General features: G+C 36.0%; 1 protein-coding gene across 2 annotated transcripts; it reads left to right on the top strand.

Moving 5' to 3' along the window:
• Window positions 1-627: 627 nt before the first annotated feature.
• LOC123673165 (kinesin-like protein KIF12) lies at window positions 628-27,102 on the top strand. 2 transcript variants are annotated; one of them, XM_045607623.1, is made up of 16 exons: window positions 628-778; window positions 13,858-14,119; window positions 17,114-17,209; window positions 17,412-17,490; window positions 17,970-18,188; window positions 19,694-19,834; window positions 20,042-20,232; window positions 20,810-20,997; window positions 21,670-21,788; window positions 22,429-22,533; window positions 23,369-23,504; window positions 24,681-24,903; window positions 24,964-25,057; window positions 26,173-26,249; window positions 26,508-26,621; window positions 26,687-27,102. In XM_045607623.1, the coding sequence occupies exons 2-16, from the start codon at window positions 13,860-13,862 to the stop codon at window positions 26,814-26,816; spliced, it is 2,172 nt and encodes a 723-aa protein (XP_045463579.1). In that variant the 5' UTR covers window positions 628-778; window positions 13,858-13,859; the 3' UTR covers window positions 26,817-27,102. The 2 variants fall into 2 exon arrangements, with proteins under 2 accessions (XP_045463579.1, XP_045463578.1); XM_045607622.1 differs by having other exon boundaries at window positions 24,952-25,057.
• Window positions 27,103-27,159: the final 57 nt, after the last annotated feature.

Below are 27,159 nucleotides of genomic sequence, written 5' to 3'. Positions count from 1 at the left end.
TGAGGATTAGCTTCACTCCAAATGCGGCAGTTCTGTTTATTGACGTAGCTATTCAACCAGAAGTGCGCTTCATCGCTAATGAACGTAGTGGGCGATACGTATTGCGCACAGAACCATTATTTTCGAAATGAAATTGAATAATTTTCAAGCGTTGTTCAGGCGTGAGTCTATTCATGATGAATTGCCAAACCAAACTGAGAATAAATCACTCGACAGCTATTAAATCGGTCGCCATCTTGAACAGTAATGCCAACTTAAAGTTATATACCTCGAAAAAAAACACCCTATATAAACAGACAAACAAATAAACTTTTTATTCCTTACTTCTGTTTGACTTTTCCTAGCCCACCAGCTACATCATAACAAAAATCGACTATAATCGAACCACCTCAAATTTCTGTTTGTTCTAACCGCAATCACGATATACCTAGAATAAATAAAATATCAATATATAACGCATAATGAAAATAGGCCTCATTTCCAATACGTAGAAAAGTGACCGTCACGCTACATTCCCTTGTAGGTATCTCCTACATGAATCTCTCTGAATTTTCCAGGTAAGAGACTGATGAATAAGCTTTCAAATAGCGACGTCATTTTGTATTAATGGTAAGTGCATAGCGACGCCAGCGACGGTCAGCGTCTACCAAATAACTAACGGCGTCCTTCGGCAGTCGCTATCAGGTAACGCATGGCCTGCTACTCTTCACCACACATGTTTTCGAGTTGACGAGTGTTTGTGTGAAAGCATCGTGGTTTTCATGCTGAAAATTTCGAGGTATTTGAAAAAAATTATTTTAAATTTCATTGGTTCTTTTTACTCGAGAAATAGTTGACCAAGATTAGTTATAATCATGAATTACCATGTCGACAATATTTACTAGTTTTATTGTTTATAGAATATTCAGCTATATAAACATGTAGGTATTCAAAAAAATATCAATACAATCCTTCAAAAGTATGAAACACAATATATGTATCTTGATATACCTATCAATGATTCCATCTTCGACTGATAAATATTTCTTTAATATAAAAAAGTCGTGAGCTTTTAAGCGCTCGTTTTTTCATGTGCCAGTTTGGCCCTTGGAGACCACAGATCTGTATATAGGTAAATGTTATCTACAAGGGCACAATTGCGGCATAAATAACTGAGTGCTCAGAATCTACTGACTGCAAGTCAAAGTCAGTACTTATCTTATTATTTTTAGAAATTTTGTTTGAATTTTTCATGATTTTGATGACGCGATCAACAGAAAATTTTGCATTAAGCTTGAAATTGTTATTTTATACTTATTTGCAGAATCACAACTTCGTAGAATTTGTTGCAGTGAAACATTATTTTTTTTTCGAAAGTCTGCTTTAATTTTCTTTGTTTTCAACACAATATTAGGAGTAAAATACACGATACACATAAAATCTCAATCGGATCTGTTGTCACAGAAATATTGGGTATTTCTTACCCAATATTTATTTGGATATTTTCTGTTGATGTGAACAATTCGAAATTTTGAAAAGAGCTTAAAATGATTTCAACACCGTAGATTCTGATCACGGAAATTTTAGGTAATTTTGCGGTATTCTTTTTGAATTTTGTATGGTTCTGGTCAAGCAATCTATATGAAATTTTGCACTAAGTTTGCCATTGTCATTTTTCGCTTTAATGTGAAAATCCTTCTCGATCGAATCTGAGATTTCGAAATTAATAGGAAAACAAATTTCAAGTTTATAGGTCTCTATGTTTGAATCCCGACTAAAATTCGAAAATAAGAGACATGGTGGCGAAATGATAAAGAGATCTGTTCGGAGAACAAGCGCTCATTAAGTAATAATGAATGTCAAATTCCACAATTTTCAAAGTAACTCCTTGCCTGCGACAATTTATGTTGTCTCTGATTTCAGATGAAAAATATATCGACTTTCAGGCTATCAAGTTTTTTTTTCCATATGCAGCAATGAAACAGGGTTATTACTAGATAACTAACGAGGACATTGTCGAGATTCCCAAAAAAAAATCATTAAAACCCGATGGAAATATGTTTACAATAAAATGATTCTGTACCTTTAAATTATTTATCAATCTCACGATGAAGACGAGAAGGATGAACAGGATTTCACGAGACTAAATAATATACATACAGTGTGGTCCAACCAAAACTTAACACCTCGATTTTTTGGCTTTGCAATGAAAATTTGGAAAATCACTCGAACCCATCAATTTCTGATTCTGTTTATTTTGAAATGTTTATCTGAGAGGCCATATAAAAATACGAAAGTTGTAAATTCTAAAATTAATTAAATACAAATTGTCACAAATAACTCTAATATATAAAACAATTTTTCAAACATCAGCGCTACAGGGATAAATCAAGTTCTGGTTACCACTTAAGAGCTGCGGGAAACATTAAAAAAAATCCCCTATTATAAGCCCACACCATGACATACTGATACTACTACTATGTAACTTATTCATTATTTTTAATTACTTATAATTATTTTAATTATTGTGATTTTATTTAGAAATTGCGCTACATCGGAAAAATGAGAAAAGCTTAGAGAGAACAACATCAGAACGAAAAGAATTGAAATAATAAATCTGGAGTCTATAATTTAATTTTTAACGATTGCATGCACTATGAATTATTTCGGTCTTTCTTCTTGTTCCTATTCTTTCCTCTATATTCAACAAAAATTGGGAAAGAGTTCTCTTCACAGATGAGTCTAGATTCTGCCTCTACTATTGTGATCGACGTTTCCTTGTACCCAGACGTCCACATGAAAGATATGCTCAGTGCACTATTTCCCAATCTGCCTCTTCCCAATGGATATGCTCTCTCGCAAAATCCAAACGCGCCCTTCGATGGACTGGGGTAAGAGCTGGGCCTCTTGCCGCGACACGAGGCCTTAAATCATATTCTCTGAGGGGATTTCTAATTGTCTGAGTGCTAATTTGCACCCCATGAGTTTGCTCAAGCTGATTTTGAAGGAGGCGAGCGGTTGCAAACCGTTGTCTCAACGAAGAAACTCTCAAGTAACGTTCTTGAATGGCAGTTGTTACCCGTGGTCTACCCTGTTCTGGTCTTAGGACATTCATACCTGTCTCCCTGAATCGCTGCAACATTCTGGACACACTTGTATGGAAAACTCCAAACCTTTCTGCAATTCTTATGTATGTCCACCCTTCTTGCAAAACTACCGCTTGGGCACATTCCTCTTGGGTCAAATTGCGTGTTTCGCGTTGCATAGCGATCGAGTGTAGAAAATCAAACGAAAGAAAAACTATCGATCACTAGAATTGATCGAGAACAACTGATTTCAGAAAGGAGCCAATACATTCAAAATCTGATAATCTCATCTTTTTTTATTCCTGCTGGAAAAAAACATCTGTATTGATGAAAAACGTTGAAAGTGGATAACATATGCATGCATAATTCTGATAAAAATAATTATCATTGAGAACACCCTCATTTGTAGAATAAATTTGAGATTTCCATAATTTGCGTTAATTCTTTTGCGCAGTGTATTTAATGCTTAACGAGTCTGTCGAAAGTGAAGGAAACTTCGGAATGAAAAAACTCCGGTTCTGATTTCAAAATCTCCGCATTTCAGACTAGAGATCCACGGCTTGACTTGACATTCAAGCTACTTGACTTGAAAAATCAAATAAAATCTATCAAGCTACTTGATTTTTAGCAATTATATTGTGTAGTGTACAAACCAATAAAAAATTATAGAATGAGAAGGAATCTTGCAAAAAACAAAAAATGAATCAACTATTTCAAAATGAAAACACAAATTGAATCACTAGAAATCATAACAAAATAAAAAATTTTAAAATAATATAGTTTCTCAATATTGAGAAACCTCCAAGCACTGTTGTTGTGAATAGGTACATGATTAGGCTTTCAAGTTCTGATAGCTTAACGTTAAGTTAGCAGAACCCGAAATTTTTCCGACAATTTGAAAGCAAAAAGTTTTTCAATAAGGTAATAAATTAGCCTAAAGTTATGGCCAAAAAAAATCTGAAATTCCAAAATGCGACCCGTACATATCAAGCTCAAGTAATATCGTGTAGCTTGATATCAAGTCAAGCAATAAATACCTAGAATAAGGTCAAGTTCAGGTATGTAATTTGCTAAAAGCTTGATTTTCAAGTCAAGTATTTTGTTATAAATTCAAGCGTTATTAAATAGGGTTCATTTCTCTTTTTTTGAGAAAGACGAGTAGACAATACAGGGATTTCTGCTTTTTGTTTTCGTTAAAATTATCGTTATCTTGCTCCATTCTTCAATTTGCCGCACCTTACCCTAGGTCGATCCAATGCGAAAATCGTTTCTGAAACTACTCCTACACTATTTCATATTCAAGATTATTATATTCTTTGGATTTGAATAATGATGTAGAAAATATCACACGAACGTTCATTTTTTGCACATTACATCTACATAGTTGTATATTACAAGAAATAAATGGCAATTATCTAGGGAAAATTATTGAGCGAGTTCAAGCTATGGTGAAGACTTTTTGTTAATATTTCATCGTCATTTATGACAAATCGTTCATTTTTTGTGAATATCAGATGCCTATCTCAAAAACTAACTTCAACATTCGGACCGATATCATTATCAAATGATTTCTTGAGACCTTGAAAGGGCCTTTACATCGATTGATCGAAAATACACTTTGAAAACGCCGATGTTATTCAAGATTTTTCTGAAACAACGATTCTGCTTTCTTGGCATAGCTTCTTTTTTATAATTTTTTTTTTGAGAGTTGGTTTTTTCAATCTTTTCAGCCCTTCCTGAATTTTATCAATTTTAAGATATGTTCGAAATATTCTAGGGATGAGATGATTGGTAGTCCTGCTAGACTTTACCCTTCTGGTATTGCTAAATTAGATTAGCCGTAAATGAAAAACAAAATTTAAGATAACACGAATACTTAGTTGAAGCTCAATTTAAAATTGAAATCCGACATATTTTTACATCTCAACACTAATACGCGCATGCTAAAAGGAAAACACTCATTATATGAGCCTGTATATGCAATTTTGTGTTGAACAAAAGCTGTTTCCCCGATTTCCCTTCAACTGAATGCACTTTTTATAGGTGTTTTTTGGTCGCCACGTATGAAACATTCCAATAATCCATTAACTGAAACCAGTAATATCTGGGTTAATAGCAATAGTGAATAAAAATATCCTTGAACTGAAAAGCATTCATCCTGTCAAAATTGATTTGGATTGATGTGTTCAACTATTTACTCCAGTAACTCACAAATCGAATTCAGGGAAGTAAATTGAACCTTTTGATGGAAGAAAAGGTCGATTTCGTCGAATCGTTAACAGAAGTGTATAACAAAAGACTAATTTGGAACTCTACAAACTTTTAAGCGCCAGAGAATATGTTTTGGTTTTATCGAAGTTACATATCCAACAATTGATTTTTCAGGCATTTAAAAATGTAGCCATATATGTTACATTTTATCAATTCAATATTACTTTGGTAATATTCTCATACAGTTATACAGTCAAGGGCAGTTCTTCAATCAGATAGTCTATTGAATTTACTACTCATTTTCCGAACAGAGAATCACGATGTATATATTTTTAGAGTCGACTCACCAATGACGAATCGGAAACACGATAACTCTGAAAAAACTTAGACTAGGGTCTCAAATGTCGCGGTTAAGTTCATGATGGACATGATCTGGCTAGGGGTTCCGTATATATGTAGGCTTGGTTAATCGATCGTCTAGAGGTATGATTCGATTACCTGGCCTTTCGTCTTTTTCTCCGTGACTTTGTTGGATTTGCAATAATTAAATTCTTTTGAATTATTTACATCTATTTACAAAGCCACAATTAAACAGTACAAACTCAGTATTGAGAAGATCCTAATAAAGTCCTAATTACAAGTTTCTCACTACGGTACTGAACTTCGTCTTTAACTCTAGTTTTAATTACTCGAAACGTCTTCGATTATCACGTTTTTGTCGTACTTCAAGTTTTCGGTCGTCTCGTCTTCGATTTGTTCGCGACTCGTCTTAATCTAGTCCGCGAACCGTCTTCACGTCGTACGTCTTAAGTTGACCTACCGAACTTGTTCTGTCTCCCGTCTTAGACTTCAGTTGAACTGTACCGTCTGTACCCGTCTTCGGTTTAGTTTTGAACTGTACCCGTCTTCGGCTTAATTTGAACTGTGTCTCTCCCGATTGGAACTACCCTGTCTCGAACATCAACCTCCCTTTTTTTCGTTTTGGCCACACCCTTAGGGGAAAGTACCATCTCCTAGTCCAATAAGAGCTTTGCCGTACCGCCCACAAAGATCTTCGAGGATTCCTGGAAATCGAATATTCTAGAAGGATTAGAACCTGATAAACAGATGTAACCATCTGGCACGACCGTCTTATTCTCGAACTTTCCCAACCCCAGTAAGTCTCTTAAGATTTACAACCGACATGACACATCTTCGACACCCCGAAGAATTACACATCCTTTTTACATTATGAACAACAACAATTCGTTCCCTGTAAATTCATTGAAAGTGTCATGCCCTCGACACTTGAAGAAATTAATAGGTCTCCAAGCATCCGGTTGACCATCTCAATTAGTCACAGGGAACTAACTGGATCCTACATATTATATGGATGTTCATAAATGTTTTCTTGACAAAACTACTGTCATGACAGTACTTCTCAAGTACGGTGGGGAGAGACTAATTCAGGAGTTGACACGCGTCACACAAAAAAATCTCAAACAATAAAAAATTCCTGATGCATAGGGGATAAGCACGATGATCTTACTCTTCCAAAAATGATAACAACAGCCCGGGAACTATGGAGAAATAAACTTTCTACACAGTACTCTGAAATTGGTCAACAAAGTGATAGTAAATGTTATCAGCCAACGAATAACACTTAATAGCTGACAAACATCAATGATTCAGGTTTCAACTATAAGGTGTAGTAAATAAATCCATTATTTTTCTCATGAAAAACAAGTCCTTAATTACCATAGTTAGAATGATCCGATAACTTGTTGCCATTTTGAAGGTAATAGCAGTATGCCACTCACATAGCAGCTCTCGTCCCAACTGGCAAACAATTGAGACAGTCGGTTTTCACAAGCCTCCGATGAAGCGAATTTTTCACCAGAAAAATTGTTCGACATGGGCAGGAACCATCCCTTTACTACTGGTCAAAGCTGGCCGCTTCTGGGTGATTGCTTCCTTCAGGCGTTCCAATTGTTAACAGTACAGTTCCGAGTTAACAGTTGTGCGGTAGGGAAGCAGCTCATAGTAGTTAATTCCACCAAATACACAGAAAAACCTTCTTTGCTTTCAATGCTAACTTGGACACTGTTTACGCCGGCTCACCGTGTTTCCACCACGATCGTTTTTACTTGACGTTGTCGTAAATGATCCACTTTTCATCACTAGTCACCAACCACTTCAAAAATGGGTCTATTTTGTTGCGATTCAGCGGCAATTCGCAGATGGAATCTCGGTACATGAGGTTTTTTGCGTTATCTCGTATCTTACCCATATATCGAGCATCTTCAGACCAGCCTTTTGCAAATTGTTCGAAACAGTTTTTTGTGCAATCTTTAGCACTTGACAGTGGCGACGCTAGGAGGTGGGTAGGGGGGCCGGCCCCTAAAATTCCGCTGGCACCCCCTAAAATTTGACATACTAAGGCTAAAAGATTACCAGAACTATAGTTTCGCTTTACTTTGGCCCCCCGAAAAAAAATCCGGCCTCTTCTTGGCCACCTCTCTTTTTGAAAGCTGGCGTCGCCACTGGCACTTGGGCAATCGAAACAATGCTTTGATGACGATCGGACTTGACAATGTCCATGATTTCATCGACATTTTCGACAATTGGCCTTCTAGTGCGTGGTGCATCTTTTACATCGAAATCCCCATAACGGAATCGACTAAACCAAATTTGCGAACAATTGGCTGTTACAGTGTCAGGACCAATATTTACATTTTCAGCAGCCATTATCGAAGAAAAACTGTAAAATATGATGTATTTTCTATTTACTACTGTCCGTCTTTGACATCGAAAAAAAAAACGTAGATTACCTTGACAAGTTAAATGATCATAAAATCAGCATAAAAGCAATTGTAATGGAAATATCGATTCCATTCGTACATTCATAATCATTTGTACTAGATTCTCTAGTCTAGTTCCTTTCCGTTGAAGACCGGAAAATAATATGGAGATATTTCACAAAAATCAATTCATCAGTTTTCTTTTTTCACCAAGGTACTTCTAAATTGTCGTAATGAATATTTGGTCATAACAAATTTTTCACGAACAATTCGACCTGTATATACTTTCGTAAATATCAATATTCTAGATTTTTCACTCGATAAATATTACTCATACCAATACTACTGTAATGCATTCATAGATAATCTTCGGGAATTACATTTTACCACTAGCAATCACTTATTCTAATGGATTCCATATATTAAAAGACCACTCGATGGCTAAACAGGGATTTTTATGATGATTTATCATTTAAAAAATGCCTGTTTGTTGGAAAAATATTCGATTGATCAATATTTACAATATATTTACTTAGAATTTGCTATTAAATTGTTCCGGTCTTTACTGAATGGAAATGAATAATGTAGAATCATTTCATAATACAAAGAACTCATTTTTATAATGAGAAATAGTCAAAGATTAAACGTAGTAGGTAAGGATTATGGTTTTTTCTTTTTCTTCTTCATTCTATAATTTGGGAACTACTCGTAGTTGACGGTTCTTTCTTCACCAAGATCTGTAGATTACACAGGTTGTCTCGTAACTTAGGTTGAAGAGTGGGGTAACGCGTCATCCGGTGTCTATCAAGATCTATAGAGTGTCTGCATCGGCATTGGCCATCATTGATAGACATTTTATAGTAGCTATTTTATGATTGAAGGTATTAAAGACTATTTAGGATAGGCTACAAACGATATACGCGATCAAACAAATAAGAAAATCCGTGAAAACCCACGATTTCATTGCAATCAAATGTTATTTATTTGAATGTGTAAACCGAGTGACGTCACGAATGGTTGACGCTGATTGGATGAAAGTTACGATACAACCTGTCTAAATCTTTAGACCTTGTTTCTTCACTACCTTGCCTAGTCAAGTCTCAGGTTGTCTCTCCATTTCTTCCTCAGTCGTCCGATACTTCTACGATCTGAAGGTATCGAGAGCGATTTTCATTATTTGTTCATTCGATTTATGTGCATCTTCCTTTAGACTATTCTACATGTTTCCCTGATCGTCTCACATTGCTCCTTATCCGACAATATGTATATTCCCAGTAATTCTTCTAAGCACCCGCATTTCTGCCGTTTCCAAAAGTAGATAGGCATACATTTTTGCTTCCGTTTTTCCGAAATTCGAGGCTTTATTGTAAAAAAGTGATTCATAGTTTTATCGATCGTTGACCACTACTTTCTCCCATTTTTCGGGCAGCATAGGAATCCCGCGTTGAAAAAACTGGTCATCCTCTGAAGCGATCAACGAATTGGTCCAATTTTTTTACTTCTCCATAAGACCGGAAGTGCTGCTAAGCAAAACCGTTTGTCATTGTTCGAAGCAAGTGATAGCCCGAGGAGGCAACGTCTGGATAACATGGCCAGTGGGGTAGGATTTCCCATTTCAACGTTTCCAAATATGTCTTGACCACTTTTGTAACATGGAGTCTAGCATTGTCATGCTGTAAAATCACTTTATCATGTCTCCCGTTGTATTGCAGCCGTTTGTCTTTCAATGCTCGGCTCAACTGCATTAATTGCGTTCGATAACGGTCGCCTGTTATTGTTCCAGTCGGTTTCAACTACTCATAATACACTACGCCGAACTGGTCCCACCAAATACTGAGCATGACCTTGGAACCGTGAATATTCTGTTTGGCCATCGACGTGGAAGCATAGCCGGGATATCCCCATGATTTTCTGCGCTCGGGATTATTGTAATGAACCCAGCTGTTCACAAGCAGACAAACGCTGTTCAACATAATATCTCGTACGGCACCCAATGTCCTTGTTTCTTTATCATTCACATGACTTTCTGGCGTTTTGAAATAGCTTGTTGCGTCAGCCACAATGATCCTGCCAATTCTTGTTGTGTTTGACACGGGTCTTGATCAAGTAATGCATTCAATTCTGAACCTTCGAAAACCATCTCTCATTCACCGCCTTTCTGGTTTTCTACGTCAAAAAATAGACCATCTTATTGCATCAGTGCCGAGACGTGTTGGGGGGTGTATGGATAATCACGGTGGACAAACACTTTATTAACTTTATTAAAAAAAATTGGAAATCCTTCGTTTTTTCTCTAAGTTTCAATCATTTACTTCTTGATATACTATCTATGTTTTACCAAAAAAATTTAAAATTTAAACAGCTTCTTCTTGGTGACAGTTTCTTTGTCAGTTATTATAAATTGATCTGTTCGGAGAACGACCGCTCAAAAGTGTGAAAAACATGAAAAATTCATATTAAATTGTTGGAACTGTGGAAAAGGTTGGAACCATAATAATAAAGATTAATGGAATATTCTATTTTCAAAACAATAAATTCGTTGAAGCCTCTCACCACTCATTACGAAAAAACTTTCTCCACCTGCTTATGTGAGAAAAAAAAATAAAATAATGCACATGTGTGAAATTCAGGCTAGTAAAATCGATGAAAATCACTTATGGATGAAGTGTAATTTGTCGTAACTAACTGACAAGGATATTTCCAGTGGATGCTTAAATTATATAGCATATGACATGCGGGTTATTTATGCATATGTTTGAGTCAAAACAAGCTTTGTTTATGGTTGAAGTGGCTATCAATTTTGACAAACCTTTGAGTATTTGGAGTACTATCTTTTCCGCTCTATTGGTGAAACTCAAAAATGTTAGGTGTCAATGCCTTCAATTCTTTATTTTCTTCATCGGTTTTATGTCAGTGGAATTTATTTTGAATCGAAAATATGTGAGATTTCTAAAACATAAGAATTTACTAAACACATTCTGGCTATATAGGATCCACAATTTCCACAATGAAATGAAAACCTTTAGAGGAAATAACACAACGAGACTGCTAAGTTCAAAACGAAATTTTACATTTTTTCCTTTGACAACTACCGATTTTTATGGGGTTTTCACAAACAATAATCCATATTGTAGAAAGACAATATTTTTGATTCGTAAATGAATGAGAATTTTTTTTGGTAACATTTTGTTTTTCGCAGACGAATGAGGATATATACAATCTACAAAAAAATTTTTTTTAAATGCCCCGATAATATAAATTTTTTATAGTAGAGCCATAGAACTTTAAATTGCAATGAAACAACGATGGATTATTCGATTGACATGAATTTTATTTATCCGCAAGATAATCCTGTGGCATAACATTTCAAATATGATTTCTGGCATATGACCGCCACGGCTGTCTCGGATGTAGTCCAATCTGGACGTCCAATTTTCGATGACTTTTTCCAACATTTGTGGCCGTATATCGGCAATAACACGACGAATGTTGTCTTCCAAATGGTCAAGGGTTTGTGGCTTATCCGCATAGACCAATGACTTTACATAGTCCCACAGAAAGTAGTCTAGCGGTGTTAAATCACAAGATCTTGGAAGCCAATTCACAGGTCCAAAACGTGAAATTAGGCGGTCACCAAACGTGTCTTTCAATGAATCGATTGTGGCACGAGTTGTGTGACATGTTGCGCCGTCTTGTTGGAACCACAGCTCCTGGACATCATGGTTGTTCAATTCAGGAATGAAAAAGTTAGTAATCATGGCTCTATACCGATCACCATTGACTGTAACGTTCTGGCCATCATCGTTTTTGAAGAAGTACGGACCAATGATTCCACCAGCTCATAAAGCGCACCAAACAGTCAGTTTTTCTGGTTGTAACGGTGTTTCGACATACATTTGAGGATCAGCTTCACTCCAAATGCGGCAGTTGTGTTTGTTGACGTAGCCATTCAACCAGAAGTGCCCTTCATCGCTAAACAAAATAAAATGGACGTAGTGCGCGATACGTATTCCGCATAGAACCGTTATTTTCGAAATAAAATTGCACTATTTGCCATCTTGAACAGTAATGCCAACTTAAAGTTATATGCCTCGAAAAAAACACCCGTTATATCCAAATTCACTTGAACTAGTCCATAAAAACACTTGGCTAGAAGTTTCTTTTGAAGTGGATACCGCGATTCGCTAAATACCGGAGTTTACTCAAAAGCATTGTTAGGCAATAAATTCACTGATCTCAAAGGAATTTCTGGAAACTTGGACAACCCTTGTATAATAAAAATATATACAGGGTGGCCATTTGAAAACGAAACAGACGAGATTACAGACGAAATAAAGTTTTTCGATAGAAATGCTCGGACAGGTCGATTTCTGTTTCGAGGGGGACAACTTAAGATGTAGGTTACGGACGCATAGCGCTTCAACCCTTGCTGCTACAACCCCCACCCCCAATTTTTGAATAGGGAAGATGGGGTGAGTGATACCTCAATTTAAAGGTATTTTTATACTGATTTCAGCACAGTAATTGTTTTTTCATTTTATGCATTAGTTCTCGAAATATTCATGCGTTAGTTAGTTAGGAAGAAAGCCACAGTCATGGTTGTTTTGAAGCTCAAAATGTCGATTTTTCACAAAACACTACAAGTGCCTTGAAAACACCACTTCATTTTCAAATACTTAGTCAAGAATATTTCGAGAACTAATGCATAAAATGAAAAAACAATTACTGTGCTGAAATCAGTATAAAAATACCTTTCAAATGAGATATCACTCACCCCATCTTCCCTATTCAAAATTTGGGGGTGAGGGTTGTAGTAGCAAGGGTTGAAGCGCTATGCGTCCGTAACCTACATCTTAAGTTGTCCCCCTCGAAACAGAAATCGACCTGTCCGAGCATTTCTATCGGAAAACTTTATTTCGTCTGTAATCTCGTCTGTTTCGTTTTCAAATGGCCACCCTGTATATTCTGGCAGTAATATACTATATTCCTGATAATTTCCAAATCACAGATTCTATCTCAATGAAAAATTGAATCTAGAAGTAAAAAAACAATTTGAAGCTTCACTTTCGATTACCTTGCAAAATTCCGTGTTTATTTCATTACCAGAACTATAGAAAATTGAACCAAAAAAAAAGATATTTTATTTTGAAATTTTGCGTGTTCATGTAGAATAACAATTCCAAGATTTTTGTGAGAAATTTCACGTTAATAGCGTCATTAGAACCAGAAAACTGAATCATAATATAAAAAAATGAGGAAAGCAGTGATTTGAAATCAGGAGCTTTTGATTGTTTGTTCATCAATGCGCCAATGCCGGCGCTTGGCACCACCTATATTCTGTTCTGTGTTGTCCAAGGACAATTGGCACTTGAATAAACGAGCCTTCACACCAGTGTTTTCTTCATTAATTTCAGATTAAAGTGTTTCGTAATGGAATGAAGTTATTTATTTCGATTTTCGATTGCTTATCATAACATTCAATTTGCCTCAACTTGTCACCATCTTCAAAGTGAAGATGTGTATATTAACCCTCTCAATCATATTACCATCTTATTTACACAACAAATTGAGGCCAATTCAACGATGAGTACCGCATTTTTATTTGAAGAAATATAGACCCTTACCAATAATTTGGTGAACAAACAAGTGAACAATCTTCCTTAAATAAAATACACTTCGGAAATAACTCCGTAAACATGATACTTAACCAGTACTTACGTAAATGTCTTATAAGCATTGAATTTGAAAACTTCCCAATCAATATTCTATGAATAATGGATATTGTTCAATCCCGTTCACAGAAATGGTTACGAGATCGAGCAATTTCATAAAAACACCTCCGAGTTCTAGAGGTAGTAGCCCTTCAAGAACGACAAATTCAAGAAATTCTCGACCAAGCCCTTCCCAGTCTCCAAAGGGAAGATCTCCAACAAGAGCTTCCCCGAAAAAAGTCTTTGGCAGTCCAGATCCAAGAAAGAAAGTTTCTCCTGAGATACGTCCAGTGAAATCAAGGGGGAACAGTCCAGCTAGAAGTGATTCAATCCCCGTCTCTAGGGGTAGTGAGTAAGTATTTCAATTCTATTATTAATTTTTGTTTGTCTTATCAATTCCTTTGTATTTTTGTATCAATCATTTTGTCACCATGTCTGTAATTTTTTACTTTCAAGCCGGGAATGATCTCAAATGATAAGGTTCGACTAATGACGAACCTGTGATCATATTAAACCCTCGGACTATCACTTGTTTCGATCAATGGCACACAGCCTGGATGACCAGCATCGGTCTTATTAAGAAATAAAAAATTTGTTCAATTCGTGAACCGCTTCGAAAGATGACCAGTTTTTTCAACGCGGGATTCGTACTCAGCCCGAAAGATTGGAGATAGTAGTAGCCAGCGATGATCAATACTTTGAATCATAAATGTATGACCAGTTTTTACAATAAAGCCTTGAATTTCGGGAAAGACGGCAGAAGCAAAGTTGTATATGAAAAATCAACCAGAATATGTAAAGAAAATTACAAAAATTTCCGTAGAAACAGTTCAGACTAAATTTGGTTTTATTTGCAAAAAAAAAACAACTTTTATAGTAATAACGAATTTCAGGAGCACCGTTTCAACAGAATTCATCCTAGAAATTCTTGTAAGGAGCATTAAACACTATAGCTTTTTATAAGATTTTAAGATAAAGTAATATAAGTGCAGTTGTAAGAAACAGAAAGTATGTTGTGCAACAAGTAGGGAAAGTCCAACATCGAATGCTGTCAAATACCTATGGTGAGGCCGCTATTGGTGAAAGAACATGTCAAGAGTGGTTTCAACGCTTCAAGAACGGTGCAGACCAGCATGGTTGTGGAAGAGAGAAGGTTTTCAAAGATGAAGAATTGGAGGCATTACTTGATCAAGACTCGTGTCGAACGCAACAAGAATTGGCAGAATGGCCTGAAAGTCATGGCAATGATTCAGAAACAAGAAAATTGAAATTGAAATCGAATTGAAGCCGAGAGATGTTGACCGGTGTTTGTTTGCTTGTGAACAGCTGTTTGCAAGGCAAAGACGGAAGGGATTTCGCATTGTAACTGGAGACAAAAAATGGTTCATAACGATAATCCCAAGCGCAGAAAATCATGGGGATATCCCGGCCATGCTTCCACGTCGACGGCCAAACCGAATATTCACGGTTTCAAGGTCATGCTCAGTATTTGGTGGGACCAGCTCTTATGTATTATGAGTTGTATGCCTGTGATTATAAATTATTCAATATAAATCAACAATTTCTCTGGTCCCACTCAATTGCCGCAGTTCTCTACTAGTTCTAATATTAATAAATAGACTGTAGCTTTTAATCTAATCTTTATACATACAGAAGATATGGTAAAAATGAGTTGAGCGCATATTATTTAGTCTTTCAAACTATATATACAGGGGGAGTCTTTGACTTGTACATTTATTTCAACCAAAAATTCCTAAGGTCTTTGACTTTTTTTTCCGATTCGATTTTTTTTCTCACTTAGTATAGCGGGTATTCTGGGGTTGAAAGGACTTTGGTGGGATTTTATGTTCGGAAATGATTCATCGCATCAATAAAAACTATATTCCGAAAACCATTTTCTTCGATTTCATTCCTTTTGCGAGATATAACTGAAAATTACATTTTTTGGATTTTCAACAGCCTGTATCTGTCCAACCGATCCGAATCGGAAAAAGTGATAAAGGAAAAAAGTGTTTCTATTGACCTCAGGAACCTTCGGTTGATATATATGTACTCACCCTGTATATTTAACACCTATTCTGGAATCCTTCTCGCTAAACAGGCTATTCCAGCATTTTCGTGTTATACTTGAATTATTCAAATGATTTCGCGGTAACGATTTTTCTTCCGATTAACAATCAGAAAATAATGAATTCAGTTCGCCCCTAGACCGGTGCACTTGAACTTCTTTCGGCCCTTACCTTCCACATGAATGAATCAACAGCGAGGTTAAGGAAATAGAACCTAGACTATTATTACCTAAATCGTTGATTTACCAGGCCATTAATGTTGAACTTGACTCAACTCTCTTCCTTTCGCGTGACTGCTCTGTGTGAGAATAAAATAATAAATAGATGTCGGACATTTCAGTTTATTATTTCCAATGAAAAACTTTCACGCAAAGTGTAATAACAGTTGTGTAAAAATGCGTTGTTTTTGCTGAAGTTCGATCCAATTCTTGCAAAAGACGGTATCAATTATTTTCAACAGCAAAAATTTGCAAAAAACTTCACCGTTTAATAATAGTATATTCTAAAACAAGTTGCAGAATGGGCTCCTATTCCAACACGAATGCGAAATTCGAAAACGAGCGACGAAGGAGCGAGTTTTGGAACGCATGAGTGTTGGAATTGCCTTCTGCAACGAGCATTAGACGATATTTTCTCTATTTCAGTCAAGTTTTGTGAAATATTGTCGAAATTCAATGAAAAATTCAGATTAAACATCCTAGTGACATTTGTATTGTATCTTGGCAGTTGGTGTGACTGTTACGAAAATTGACAGATTACGGAATTTCAGTTTGAATCGTACGTTTCGAATTTTGAAATAATTCATAATTACGCATGAAACTCGTCAATTATGTCTGACGAAATCGATTTAATACCAACAGAATTAAGAGAAATTGCGAATATAATGTCGCAAATCATTTCACTAAATCCAACTTATATTATATTGACAATTTGACATGTGTTGAATTTTGATAGGATTGGAAGTCATAGACAACCACAAAATGAAAAATATAACTGAAAACAATGCTGTAATGAGTTCATTACTCGCGAAATCTCATGCAACTATGTAGGTTGGGTCTGTTCTAACGGCCGGACAGAATCGAATTTGGGGACAGATACAAATTACAGACATTGTGACGAATTAATACAGCAATCTGTCCAGAAATGAAAGTCGATCAAATAAACTTTGTGGCAAGAATTAGGAATAAATGATACAGAGAGTATATTCAGCACTCGAAATGTTTTATGAAAGAGCCTACTTCAACAAATCTCATGAAAACCTTTTCCATTTATTTCAGATGCGGAAGTATCGAGAGACTTGATGAAGACAATAATCTCCAAAGAATAATAACAAGCTATAACCAGGATGAAGATAACATAAATGTTGTCGTGAGGTGAGTCTGCTTACTTACACCGCCTTAGCTCCGATGTTCTTCGTAAAATAGTTATACAAAGATATGCAATTTTTGCTCTCAAATTGCTTCTACCCTGGAAATCCATATTCAAAGGAATATGTTTTTCTTTCAGTAAATGAATCCTTTAGTGTATGTTTTATCCATTCAAAATAAAATGATGATATTCGAATTTTCTTTACAGAGTACGGCCGATCAGTGAGAAAGAAAAGAGGGGAAATGATATAAATGTTATCCAATTTCCTGGCAATGGCCAAATTCTGGTAAGTTTAATTATTTTCTTGCAAAGAACTTTTTTCTGAGTTGAAAGAAATTCACGAAAATATTTCATTTATGAACTATACTACCCGATTATTCTCTCTATCAAAGAGTATCATAGCTTTTTCAACAAGGTTTTCCGGCAATACTTCAAGAAAGTCTTTACAAATTCCTACTACAGATTTAAGTATGTAGCTAAAAGCTCGTTTATCGTTTGGCAAGGCTAGTTGACAAACGAGATCGTTGGCAAGTGCAAAGTTCAAGTCTGTAACTTCAAACGAAGCCAAAGAGAGCGGAGAATAGGGACCTGTCAATAATTTGCCTCACGTGGCTTGTGACTTCATTAAAATGAAACTAAATAAATGCCAAAGCATACGTAGACTTCGTGCCGTCGCCGTCGCTAGCTTTACCAATAAGTATTTGCCAATTGGTAAAGCCAGCGACTGTACAAAGTCTAGATATGTATAGATAAGTTTTTTTTTAGGTTGATAACGAGGACGGCGGTTCTGGTGGTGGACCAAAATCCAAGCTTTTTTCCTACAATGTTGTTTTCGAACCTGCAGCAACTCAAGAAGATGTGCTTCAATTTTCGGGGATGAAGAGATTGATTGAAATGTCCTTGGAAGGCTTTAGATGTACTTGTTTTTGTTATGGTCAGACTGGTAGTGGAAAGACTTATACCCTCACGGGGCCTCCTGGCTTAGTAAGTATTGATAAGGGTTGTAGATTAGATTAGATTTATTTAAGTAGGTTCCGATTCACTGCGATCCAAGGGTCTATTTTCTTCCATAACGTGATCCATAACAGCTCGCCTTCCAGTTACAGAGAGCTATTGAACTCCTGGGGTGGCTTCAAGGAGGCAGATTCTGCGTTGGCTAGGCATTCCGTGATCTGGTGTTCTGGAGTTTCTTCCTCCTCCCCACAGAATCTGTACTCGTCATTATCTGTTAGACCCATTCTCATGAAGTTCCTAAGGCGACAATGCCCTGTGAGGAATCCAGTGAGGCATATTTTTACTAAGATCCTTCTTGGATCTCGCAGAGTCAAAGTTTCAAAGAAACTGTTGGAGTGATCCAAACCCGGAAAATTCCGCCAGAGTTTTTCTCATTCGGTTTCTTCCTCATAGGGGTTGTAAATTAAATCAGTTTTCAGTTTATGTCAATATCTATAGGAAAAAATTGTCCATTAATGTAGGCTTGGTTAATCGATCGTCTAGAGGTATGATTCGATTACCTGGCCTTTCGTCTTTTTCTCCGTGACTTTGTTGGATTTGTAATAATTAAACTCTTTTGAAATATTTACATCTATTTACAAAGCCACAATTATACAGTACAAACTCAGTATTGAGAAGATCCTAATAACGTCCTAATTACAAGTTTCTCACTACGGTACTGAATTTCGTCTTTAACTCTAGTTTTAATTACTCGAAACGTCTTCGATTATCACGTCTTTGTAGTACTTCAAGTTTTCGGTAGTCTCGTCTTTGATTTGTTCGCGACTCTTCTTAATCTAGTCCACGAACCGTCTTTTCTTCTTACGTCTTAAGTTTCAACCGACAGAACTTACTCTTACCTCGACTTAGACCTAACTTTACTCGTCTTCGTCTTAACTTGAACTGTCCTCTCTGCCGATTGGAACTCACCCTGTCTCGAATATCGACCTCCCTTCTTTCGGCTTGACCACACCCTTAGGGAAAATACCATCCCCTAGTCCAATAAGAATTTTGCCGTACCGCCCATAAAGATCTTCGCGGATTCCTGGAAATCGAATATTCTCGAAGGACTAGAACCTGATACACAGATGTGATACATCTGGTACGACCGTATTGTCTTCGAACTTTCACAACCCCCCAGTAAATCTCTTCAAGATTTACAACTCCATGACATATCTTCGACACCTCGAAGAATAACACATCCTTTTTACATTATATGTACAATAACAATTCGTTCCCTGTAAATTCATTGAAACTGTCATGCCCTCGACACTCGAAGAAACTAATAGGTCTCCAAGCATTCGGTTGACCATCTCAATTATTTACAGGGAACAATAACTGGATCCTACATTAATTTTATTTTTTCGGGTGTTGTCCTGAATATCACCTTTCTCCGTAATTTCTAACCTTGTCAACTGGCACCTTGGTACCCTATTAATTCTAATTGTGAAGCTCTTTCATTTGGGCCGCAAGCTATGACACTGTTATTGTTTCAGTTTGGACTCAGACCATCTCCATATAGTGATAAACACGGATTGATATTCAGATCATTCCTGTATTTGTTCCAATTGATTAAAGAAAAGCCAGATGTTCATTTCATACTGAAAGCAAGTTACCTAGAGATTTATAACGAAAAGGTAAGAATAATTTCATCTATGATAAAATAAAAGAAGGTAATATATCAACTGAAGATACACAAATATCGAAACATGCACAAATTCTTGATTCTTCTGTTTTCATTAGTCCAAATCGTGGTATTTGCTAATATTGATAATATTTTACTCTGAATTACAAATGAAGAATTAAATAAAGGATACTTTTATGTAGGCATCCAACATTTTCAGGTTATCGACTTACTTAATGCTGGTAGTAGTAGAAAACCATTGGCTGTGAGATGGAGTAAAAAGGCAAGAGGTTTCTTCGTTGAGAATCTTTTCACAGTTGACTGTGAAGAATTAGATGATTTAACAGCTGTTCTTGAAGAAGGCCTCAGAAACAGATCAGTCGGAAGGCATAACATGAATGATTTTTCAAGGTTCGTAATGGATAATACCTATATTTATTATGCATGTTACTCTGCATCCGTTTCAATTCACTTTTTAACTGAAGAAAGAATTGATTTCGCACTTTTTTCTCGATAAAAATAAGTATGAAATCTCCAGTATGGCACGTATTGTTCCCTGCCATATACATCTTCAATCTTTGTAACGAAGCTTGGTGTCTTTGCCATGTCCCAAGCGGTACCGTTCTTCTGAGATATATGCAGCCCTCGACGCCATCTCTCAGGCTAACAAATAGCCACTACACTACCACTTTGAATACTTCACTACCTGCTACAGCGTTTTCCTTTCCTACAGTCAAGTGTTGTTTGACATCCTTAATTTCATCCGGCTCGAAGGACCAAAAAATATTTTTTTTGTGGTTCATTCGACTGATCAAAATCGTTATTATGGCCTTAAACGAACCTTGCGAAAGGCCTTGTTATGGCCTTAAACGAACATACCTAATTATTACGTTGTTACTTCAAGATTAATTAGTATAAAAAGCACACCGCGAACATCAATGCACATTATTCATTTCAATTCTGATTTTGATTGAGAAAATTGTTGCAGTCGGAGCCATACAATTTTGACAGTGTACATTTCATCGGAACAACCTGCAGAAAATGGTGTCTTCCTATCGAGATCTGGAAAAATCCATTTCGTGGATTTGGCAGGGAGTGAAATGACAAAAAAGACTCAGAGTCAGGGAAAGACTTTAGAAGAAGCTAATAATATAAACAAGAGCTTGATGGTTTTAGGTAAGATAAAATAAGTAGATTGATTTTTTTTCAAATTAGATCCATGATATTTCGAGCGGTCTCTGGAGTTTGCGGTGTTTTATCCCGAGATCACTGATGTAATCTTCAGTTAAGCAGCCAGTGATCTCTTCTTAATGCACCTTCACACTACAGCGTGGAGGTGTGACTCTGTCGTAGTTCGGTGAGTTTTATATACCCACCGCTGCAGAATTTTAGTGAAGTGCGAAACCCACAACGTCATCTGTCGGCACTCAGAGTCACTACAATATAATTTCACTGTGGAACTCTTCACTTTGATATTTTTGATATGACCTATCCATTTTCATTAAGAGTTTCATGAAACTATTTAAAGCCCATCTATTTTCGATCCTCACTAATATTTAACGTGGAAGGTCAACACTGAAAATTTACGAATATTTCATGATCTAACGTCTGATCCCGTTCACAAACTTTCTGTCTCAACCTTGTTACATTTATTCGAAATTCAATTAGAAGCAATGAATGAAACCGATATCAGAATCTTGAATAAATTATAACAACGATCATTTACCAACCTTTCAAAGTTGCAGCCATCGAATACATACAATCGACAGTTGGCATAGGCACTAGGCGTCTTGAAAATCTTTTCGTACAATGTTATTAAAAGTCGATTAATTCTGAATTATTTTTCAGGCTACTGCATATCATCCCTCAGTGATCAGAAGAGGAAGCATAAGCACATTCCTTACCGAGACTCCAAACTGACAAAACTATTAGCCGATTCTCTAGCTGGAAATGGGGTGACTTTAATGGTACGTACCCACATTATTTATATATTCCTTGATCTCCATTGGGTATTGAAGGAGTAGTAGTATGTATAAATCGAATATTTCAAAATTTGCATTGTAGGGAATCTATCGATTCCTTCGAAAATACTCAGAGAACTGAAGAATTCGGTGTACAAACTTAGGATTATCAAAGCCACACCCCTAAGGGATCCGTAGAAAGGCTTTGCTAACGGTCGAATAGAAAACAGCCTGAATGCCCATAAAACTCGGCATTTCAGGGCGAATAATCCAATTGAGTTCAGACCAGTCTACAACTACAACATATGTTCAACACTTGCACCGACAACGACCCAAGTGACCAGCGACCCTAAGAATCGATTAGACAAATTATCATGTTCTTCACACATTCTTTGGTGGGTTGGAAATAAATTGAATGAGTGTTTTCATCTCGTTCTTTTATTTCCCTAATTTGTCCTTGGCCGTGAACTACTTTGGTCACAGTATGAGGACCACAACCCACAGCATATCAGCCAAATATTAAAAATATTTGATTTATACATAATTTCCAATTGCAGAAATCATTTTTCTAGGTTTCACACTTCAATCTAAGATTGTATGCAATATTCTTCTTGGAGCAGTTAACCTTGAATCTAATTATTTTCAGATTGCTTGCATATCACCTGCCAAATGTAATAGAAATGAAACTGTAAACACCCTTAGATATGCAGCGCGTGCGAAAAAAATTAGAACGAAACCAATCGTATTGATGGTAAGTGAATTTCGATTATACTAATCTTAAGCAAAGTCAAAATCGGCACTTCCCAACAACGTGATGAAGAGATCTACAAATATAGATACGAGATTGGTAAAATATTTCAATAAGGTGAATAGAAGAGAGTCCGAAAGTTGAATTTCGAACGAGAATCCTAAAAACGGAAGAATTCGGTGTAAAAACTTGGAATTATCGAAACAACGCCCCGAAGGGATCTGTAGAAAGGCCTTGCTAACGGTCGAATAGAAAACGGCCTGAATGCCCATAAAAATCGGCATTTCAGGGCAAAGAATTCAATTGAGTTCAGTCCAGTCTTCGAGAATCTACAACATATGTGCCACACTTGCACCGAAATACCTCCGACAACGAGAAGAACAAAGGTTCCCACTTTCTTTGATTTCCCTTATTTGTCCTTGGCCGTGAACTACTTGTTAGTCACAGTATAAGGAATACCCACTAGAGTATTAAGGGACATGCATAAACATTTCAAAACCCAGAAAAAATCACCCTTGTTCGATAAGCCCACGTCGATCTAATCGGCAGCATACTTCAAATTTAGAAGTGCATTTCTACAGCTACAAATCGGTAATTTTTCAAGAATTTTATGGAAAAAGTAATAATTTCAAGAAATTCTGCAGCACACTGTATTCGTGTTAGACAAGCCTATCGACTTCTGGAGTTCAAATTATGTTTACTGTCTCTAAACAATGAAATTTTCATCTCAATTTCAATACATCAAAGTCGTCTTTCAAAAAACTAACGTACTGTACCATCAACTCTATAGAATAATTTTTCATATTATATTGACTTTTAAATTTGCTGTTATTTTTAGGATCCACGTGAAGCTTTGATATTGAGTTTGAAGCGTGAAGTTGGTGTTCTACAGAATGAAAATGAGCATCTGCGTTCCGCTCTTATGGTGTACTCAAAAGCTCCTGGTTCTGCTTATATATCAGATTCAGAAATTGGTAATTATTATTTGATATTAATATCTTTTTTAAATGCCTAAATTGAAATGCAGGTCTTGGTTTGAAAGGATCTCTATTTGTATCATTCTTCATTATTTTTATGATTGAAAGCCATATATCCTTAACATGACATACAAATCTTCCAAATAAATATACTCAGTGATATTAAATGTGTTGCACAAAGTTTTTTCGACTTAGATTTTGAGGCATGCTATGATGATAACACCAAAGTATTTTCTTCGATAATTTCTTGCGAAAATGAAAATATATTTCTTTGTTTATTTTGAAAAAACCGGTTATTTACTGTGCCTCTTTTTACTTTTGTTGAACGTACCAAAATGTTTCAAGTATCATATCATCAATACATAACCTTTACAATAGACTTTGAGTATGTTGGAATTATAGACAGTATTGATGATAAATGTATTTTATGAGAATCTCATATAAATATAGGATTCTAAAATATGTTCAATCAAATTTTCACAAATTGTCAAGTTTATTGTACACATAATGAAAAATCCCCCTTATTTCCAAGTTATTGGTCGGCGATTTGATGCCTTAGGCAATACTAGGCTATTAAACCAATAATCCTTGATAGTAGTACCTCACGTGACTCTTCAGCATGGTCAAGTTCACATTGAATTGAATTGAGCTCCTCTATTATAAACGGTCTTAAAGAAGTTCAAAATTGTTTTACGCCTAAACAACAGCAATCTTGTACGAGAAGACATTATTTGCTTTCAAAACATAATAGTTTTTAGAACAAAACACATACGAAAATTGATGGGGGAAGGGGTATAAAAGAATTTATTATTTTCTTCGATAAAAAACATAAAACAGCCTGCATCTCCTGAATTAATATAGTTAGGACATGTTCCGAGCACTGATTCAGACTCACCAAAATGTCCTGCATCTGCCCTGAAAGCCTGTACAATAATTCTTGAAACACCCTGTAAATGTACGGGAGTGTACTCATCTGCAAAGAGCCGAACTCAGTTTAATAGAATTCCTTGGAAATGTTACGTTCTTTTATTGGTTTCAAATCACATTTCCAAGAAAAATGAGCTAAAGAAATTATCTGTTTTGGGTGACACTGGGGGATGTTTCAAACATCACAATTGCTTATCTTTCAGAAATAAATTTCCATCTTTGCAGAATTTCTTTATATATTTCTAGAACGCAATCGAATTACTACACCACCACATGTAGAAGTTGAGAAACTGAAAGAACTTGACACTCCTCAGCTAGTGGAACTGTTGAAACTCTATATAACCGAAAATGAATTGCTCAAAAAAGACAATTACGAACTCTTCTCGTCCAGGGAAATGCTCCAGAGAGATCATGAGATGGTATGCCGAGAGAACGAGAGATTACTGAAGAAAGTCGAAGAAGTCAATACGTAAATCAACCTTATTTTTGGGGTTGTTATTAACCCTCCTAAAATTAGAATATGTTGTAGGTCACCTCTGATCGCCGCGAGACCAGCCTTCTCAGCGGAATTGTTGAACACATCGGATTCAGATGTTGTGGGAAACATTTGGACCAATCCAATGGTGTGTATGGAATCTCATGATATTTTAATTTTAAACTAAATTAAATTTGATGTTGAATCTCAATCAGCCCGCCTTCAAACCAGCTAACGATGATAATGCTGATACGGAAATAGTATCTTAGTAAAGGGTGTTTTTTTTCGAGGTATATAACTTTAAGTTGGCATTACTGTTCAAGATGGCGACCGATTTAACAGCTGTCAAGTGATTTATTCTCAGTTTGGTTTGGCAATTCATCATGAATAGACTCTCGCCTAAAAAACGCTCGCAAATAGTGCAATTTTATTTCGAAAATAATGATTCTGTACGGAATACGTATCGCGCACTACGTCCATTAGCGATGAAGCGCACTTCTGGTTGAAAGGCTACGTCAACAAATAAAGCTGCCGCATTTGGAGTGAAGCTAATCCTCAAGTGTATGTCGAAACACCGTCACATCCAGAAAAACTGGCTGTTTGGTGCGCTTTATGGGCTGGTGGAATCATTGGTCCGTACTTCTTCAAAAACGATGATGGCCAGAATGTTACAGTCAATGGTGATCGGTATAGATCCATGATTACTAACTTTTTCATTCCTGAATTGAACAACCATGATGTACAGGAGCTGTGGTTCCAACAAGACGGCGCAACATGTCACACAGCTCGTGCCACAATCGATTTATTGAAAGACACGTTTGGTGACCGCCTAATTTCACGTTTTGGACCTGTGAATTGGCCTCCAAGATCTTATGATTTAACACCGCTAGACCACTTTCTGTGGGGCTATGTAAAGTCATTGGTCTATGCGGATAAGCCACAAACCCTTGACCATTTGGAAGACAACATTCGCCGTGTTATTGCCGATATACGGCCACAAATGTTGGAAAAAGTCATCGAAAATTGGACGTCCAGATTGGACTACATCCGAGCCAGCCGTGGCGGTCATATGCCAGAAATCATATTTAAAATGTAATGCCACAAGATTATCTTGCGGATAAATAAAATTCATGTCAATCGAATAATCCATCGTTGTTTTATTGCAATTTAAAGTTCTATAGCTCTAAAAAAAAACACCCTTTACTAGTTTTGTTGATATGATACTCAATAGAAAATTCTCATTTCTTGTAAACTTTGTTTCAGGATACGAAAAAGGATGATTCGACTCAAATTCCAGCTTCGATAGAAAGAGAATTGCAGAAGAGACAAATTGGAAAAGGGTAACAAATATGACGATCCCTATCAAAAAGAGCAAATTCTCTCAACTCATATTTTTTTTTGCTCGAGTTCTAAATTTTAGTCCAAACTCTCTTGATTATCATGGTTCAATAATTGAACAGTTGATTTTAATTCGAACAAAAATAATTATAAGACCCAGATAATAATAACAAGCAAAAAAGCAATACCTACAAGTACCTGAATATCTAATTCTAATTCGATATCATTTTTACCATTCTTCAACTTCTAAATTTTTTCAGAATGCCACTAAGACGCCATAAATCATGGGATGACAAACCTAAATCTGCAAGTATGAATAGGACCAAAAGTTACGAATCAAATAAATCTCCGAAGGAAAAAATGCCTTCTCTTGGGTAAATATTACACTCTCCCATGAAACGTTTGAGTTACATTATTTTTTTATTTATTTCTTTTTTAGAAGAGTAAAACCAATTGGATTGGACAGAAGATTTTCCATAGCAAAATATCAGAATGGAAGTATGTCAGATACCTCATCAAAAATGGATGTCTTTGGTAGTGTAATTTCTCTTACTGATGAAGATGGATAAAAATTTGAATTTGAGTGCTCCTTCAACTAAACCAATTTTTGGTAATGATCCAAGGGTTTTTGGTAAAAATTTCAAGAGTTATGAGTATTTTTGCTGACACATAGTGTCCTCAGTTTGGTCTGAATATAGAAAAGTTGATATTTTTTAAATGAAAAAAAATCCTGTAACTCTAAAAGTATTCCACCTTTACCAGTAGAATAATTGATCTGAGAGAATGTTGTCTTATATTATTTGTTGTATATTGTTTGTAGAATATGGCAACTAGTAATAAAGATTATAGAAGAAATAAGTAAATTTTAATTGGATGCCTTGTAATGTAGAATTATACCATGTAAAACTTATG

This window comes from Harmonia axyridis, chromosome 2 (genome assembly GCF_914767665.1).
Source record: "Harmonia axyridis chromosome 2, icHarAxyr1.1, whole genome shotgun sequence".
In the NCBI taxonomy this organism is placed as follows: Eukaryota; Metazoa; Arthropoda; class Insecta; order Coleoptera; family Coccinellidae; genus Harmonia; species Harmonia axyridis.
Note: the sequence above shows the minus strand (reverse complement) of the source record. Positions and strands in the feature narration are given on the sequence as shown.

What these genes read in the sequence shown, in the direction of transcription:
- LOC123673165 (XM_045607622.1), top strand. Translation starts at nt 13,860, where the DNA reads ATGGTTACGAGATCGAGCAATTTCATAAAAACACCTCCGAGTTCTAGA. An exon ending in CTGGCAATGGCCAAATTCTG is followed by an intron (nt 17,491 to 17,969) that starts GTAAGTTTAATT and finishes GTTTTTTTTTAG; the next exon opens with GTTGATAACGAGGACGGCGG. An exon ending in GAAATGGGGTGACTTTAATG is followed by an intron (nt 21,789 to 22,428) that starts GTACGTACCCAC and finishes AATTATTTTCAG; the next exon opens with ATTGCTTGCATATCACCTGC.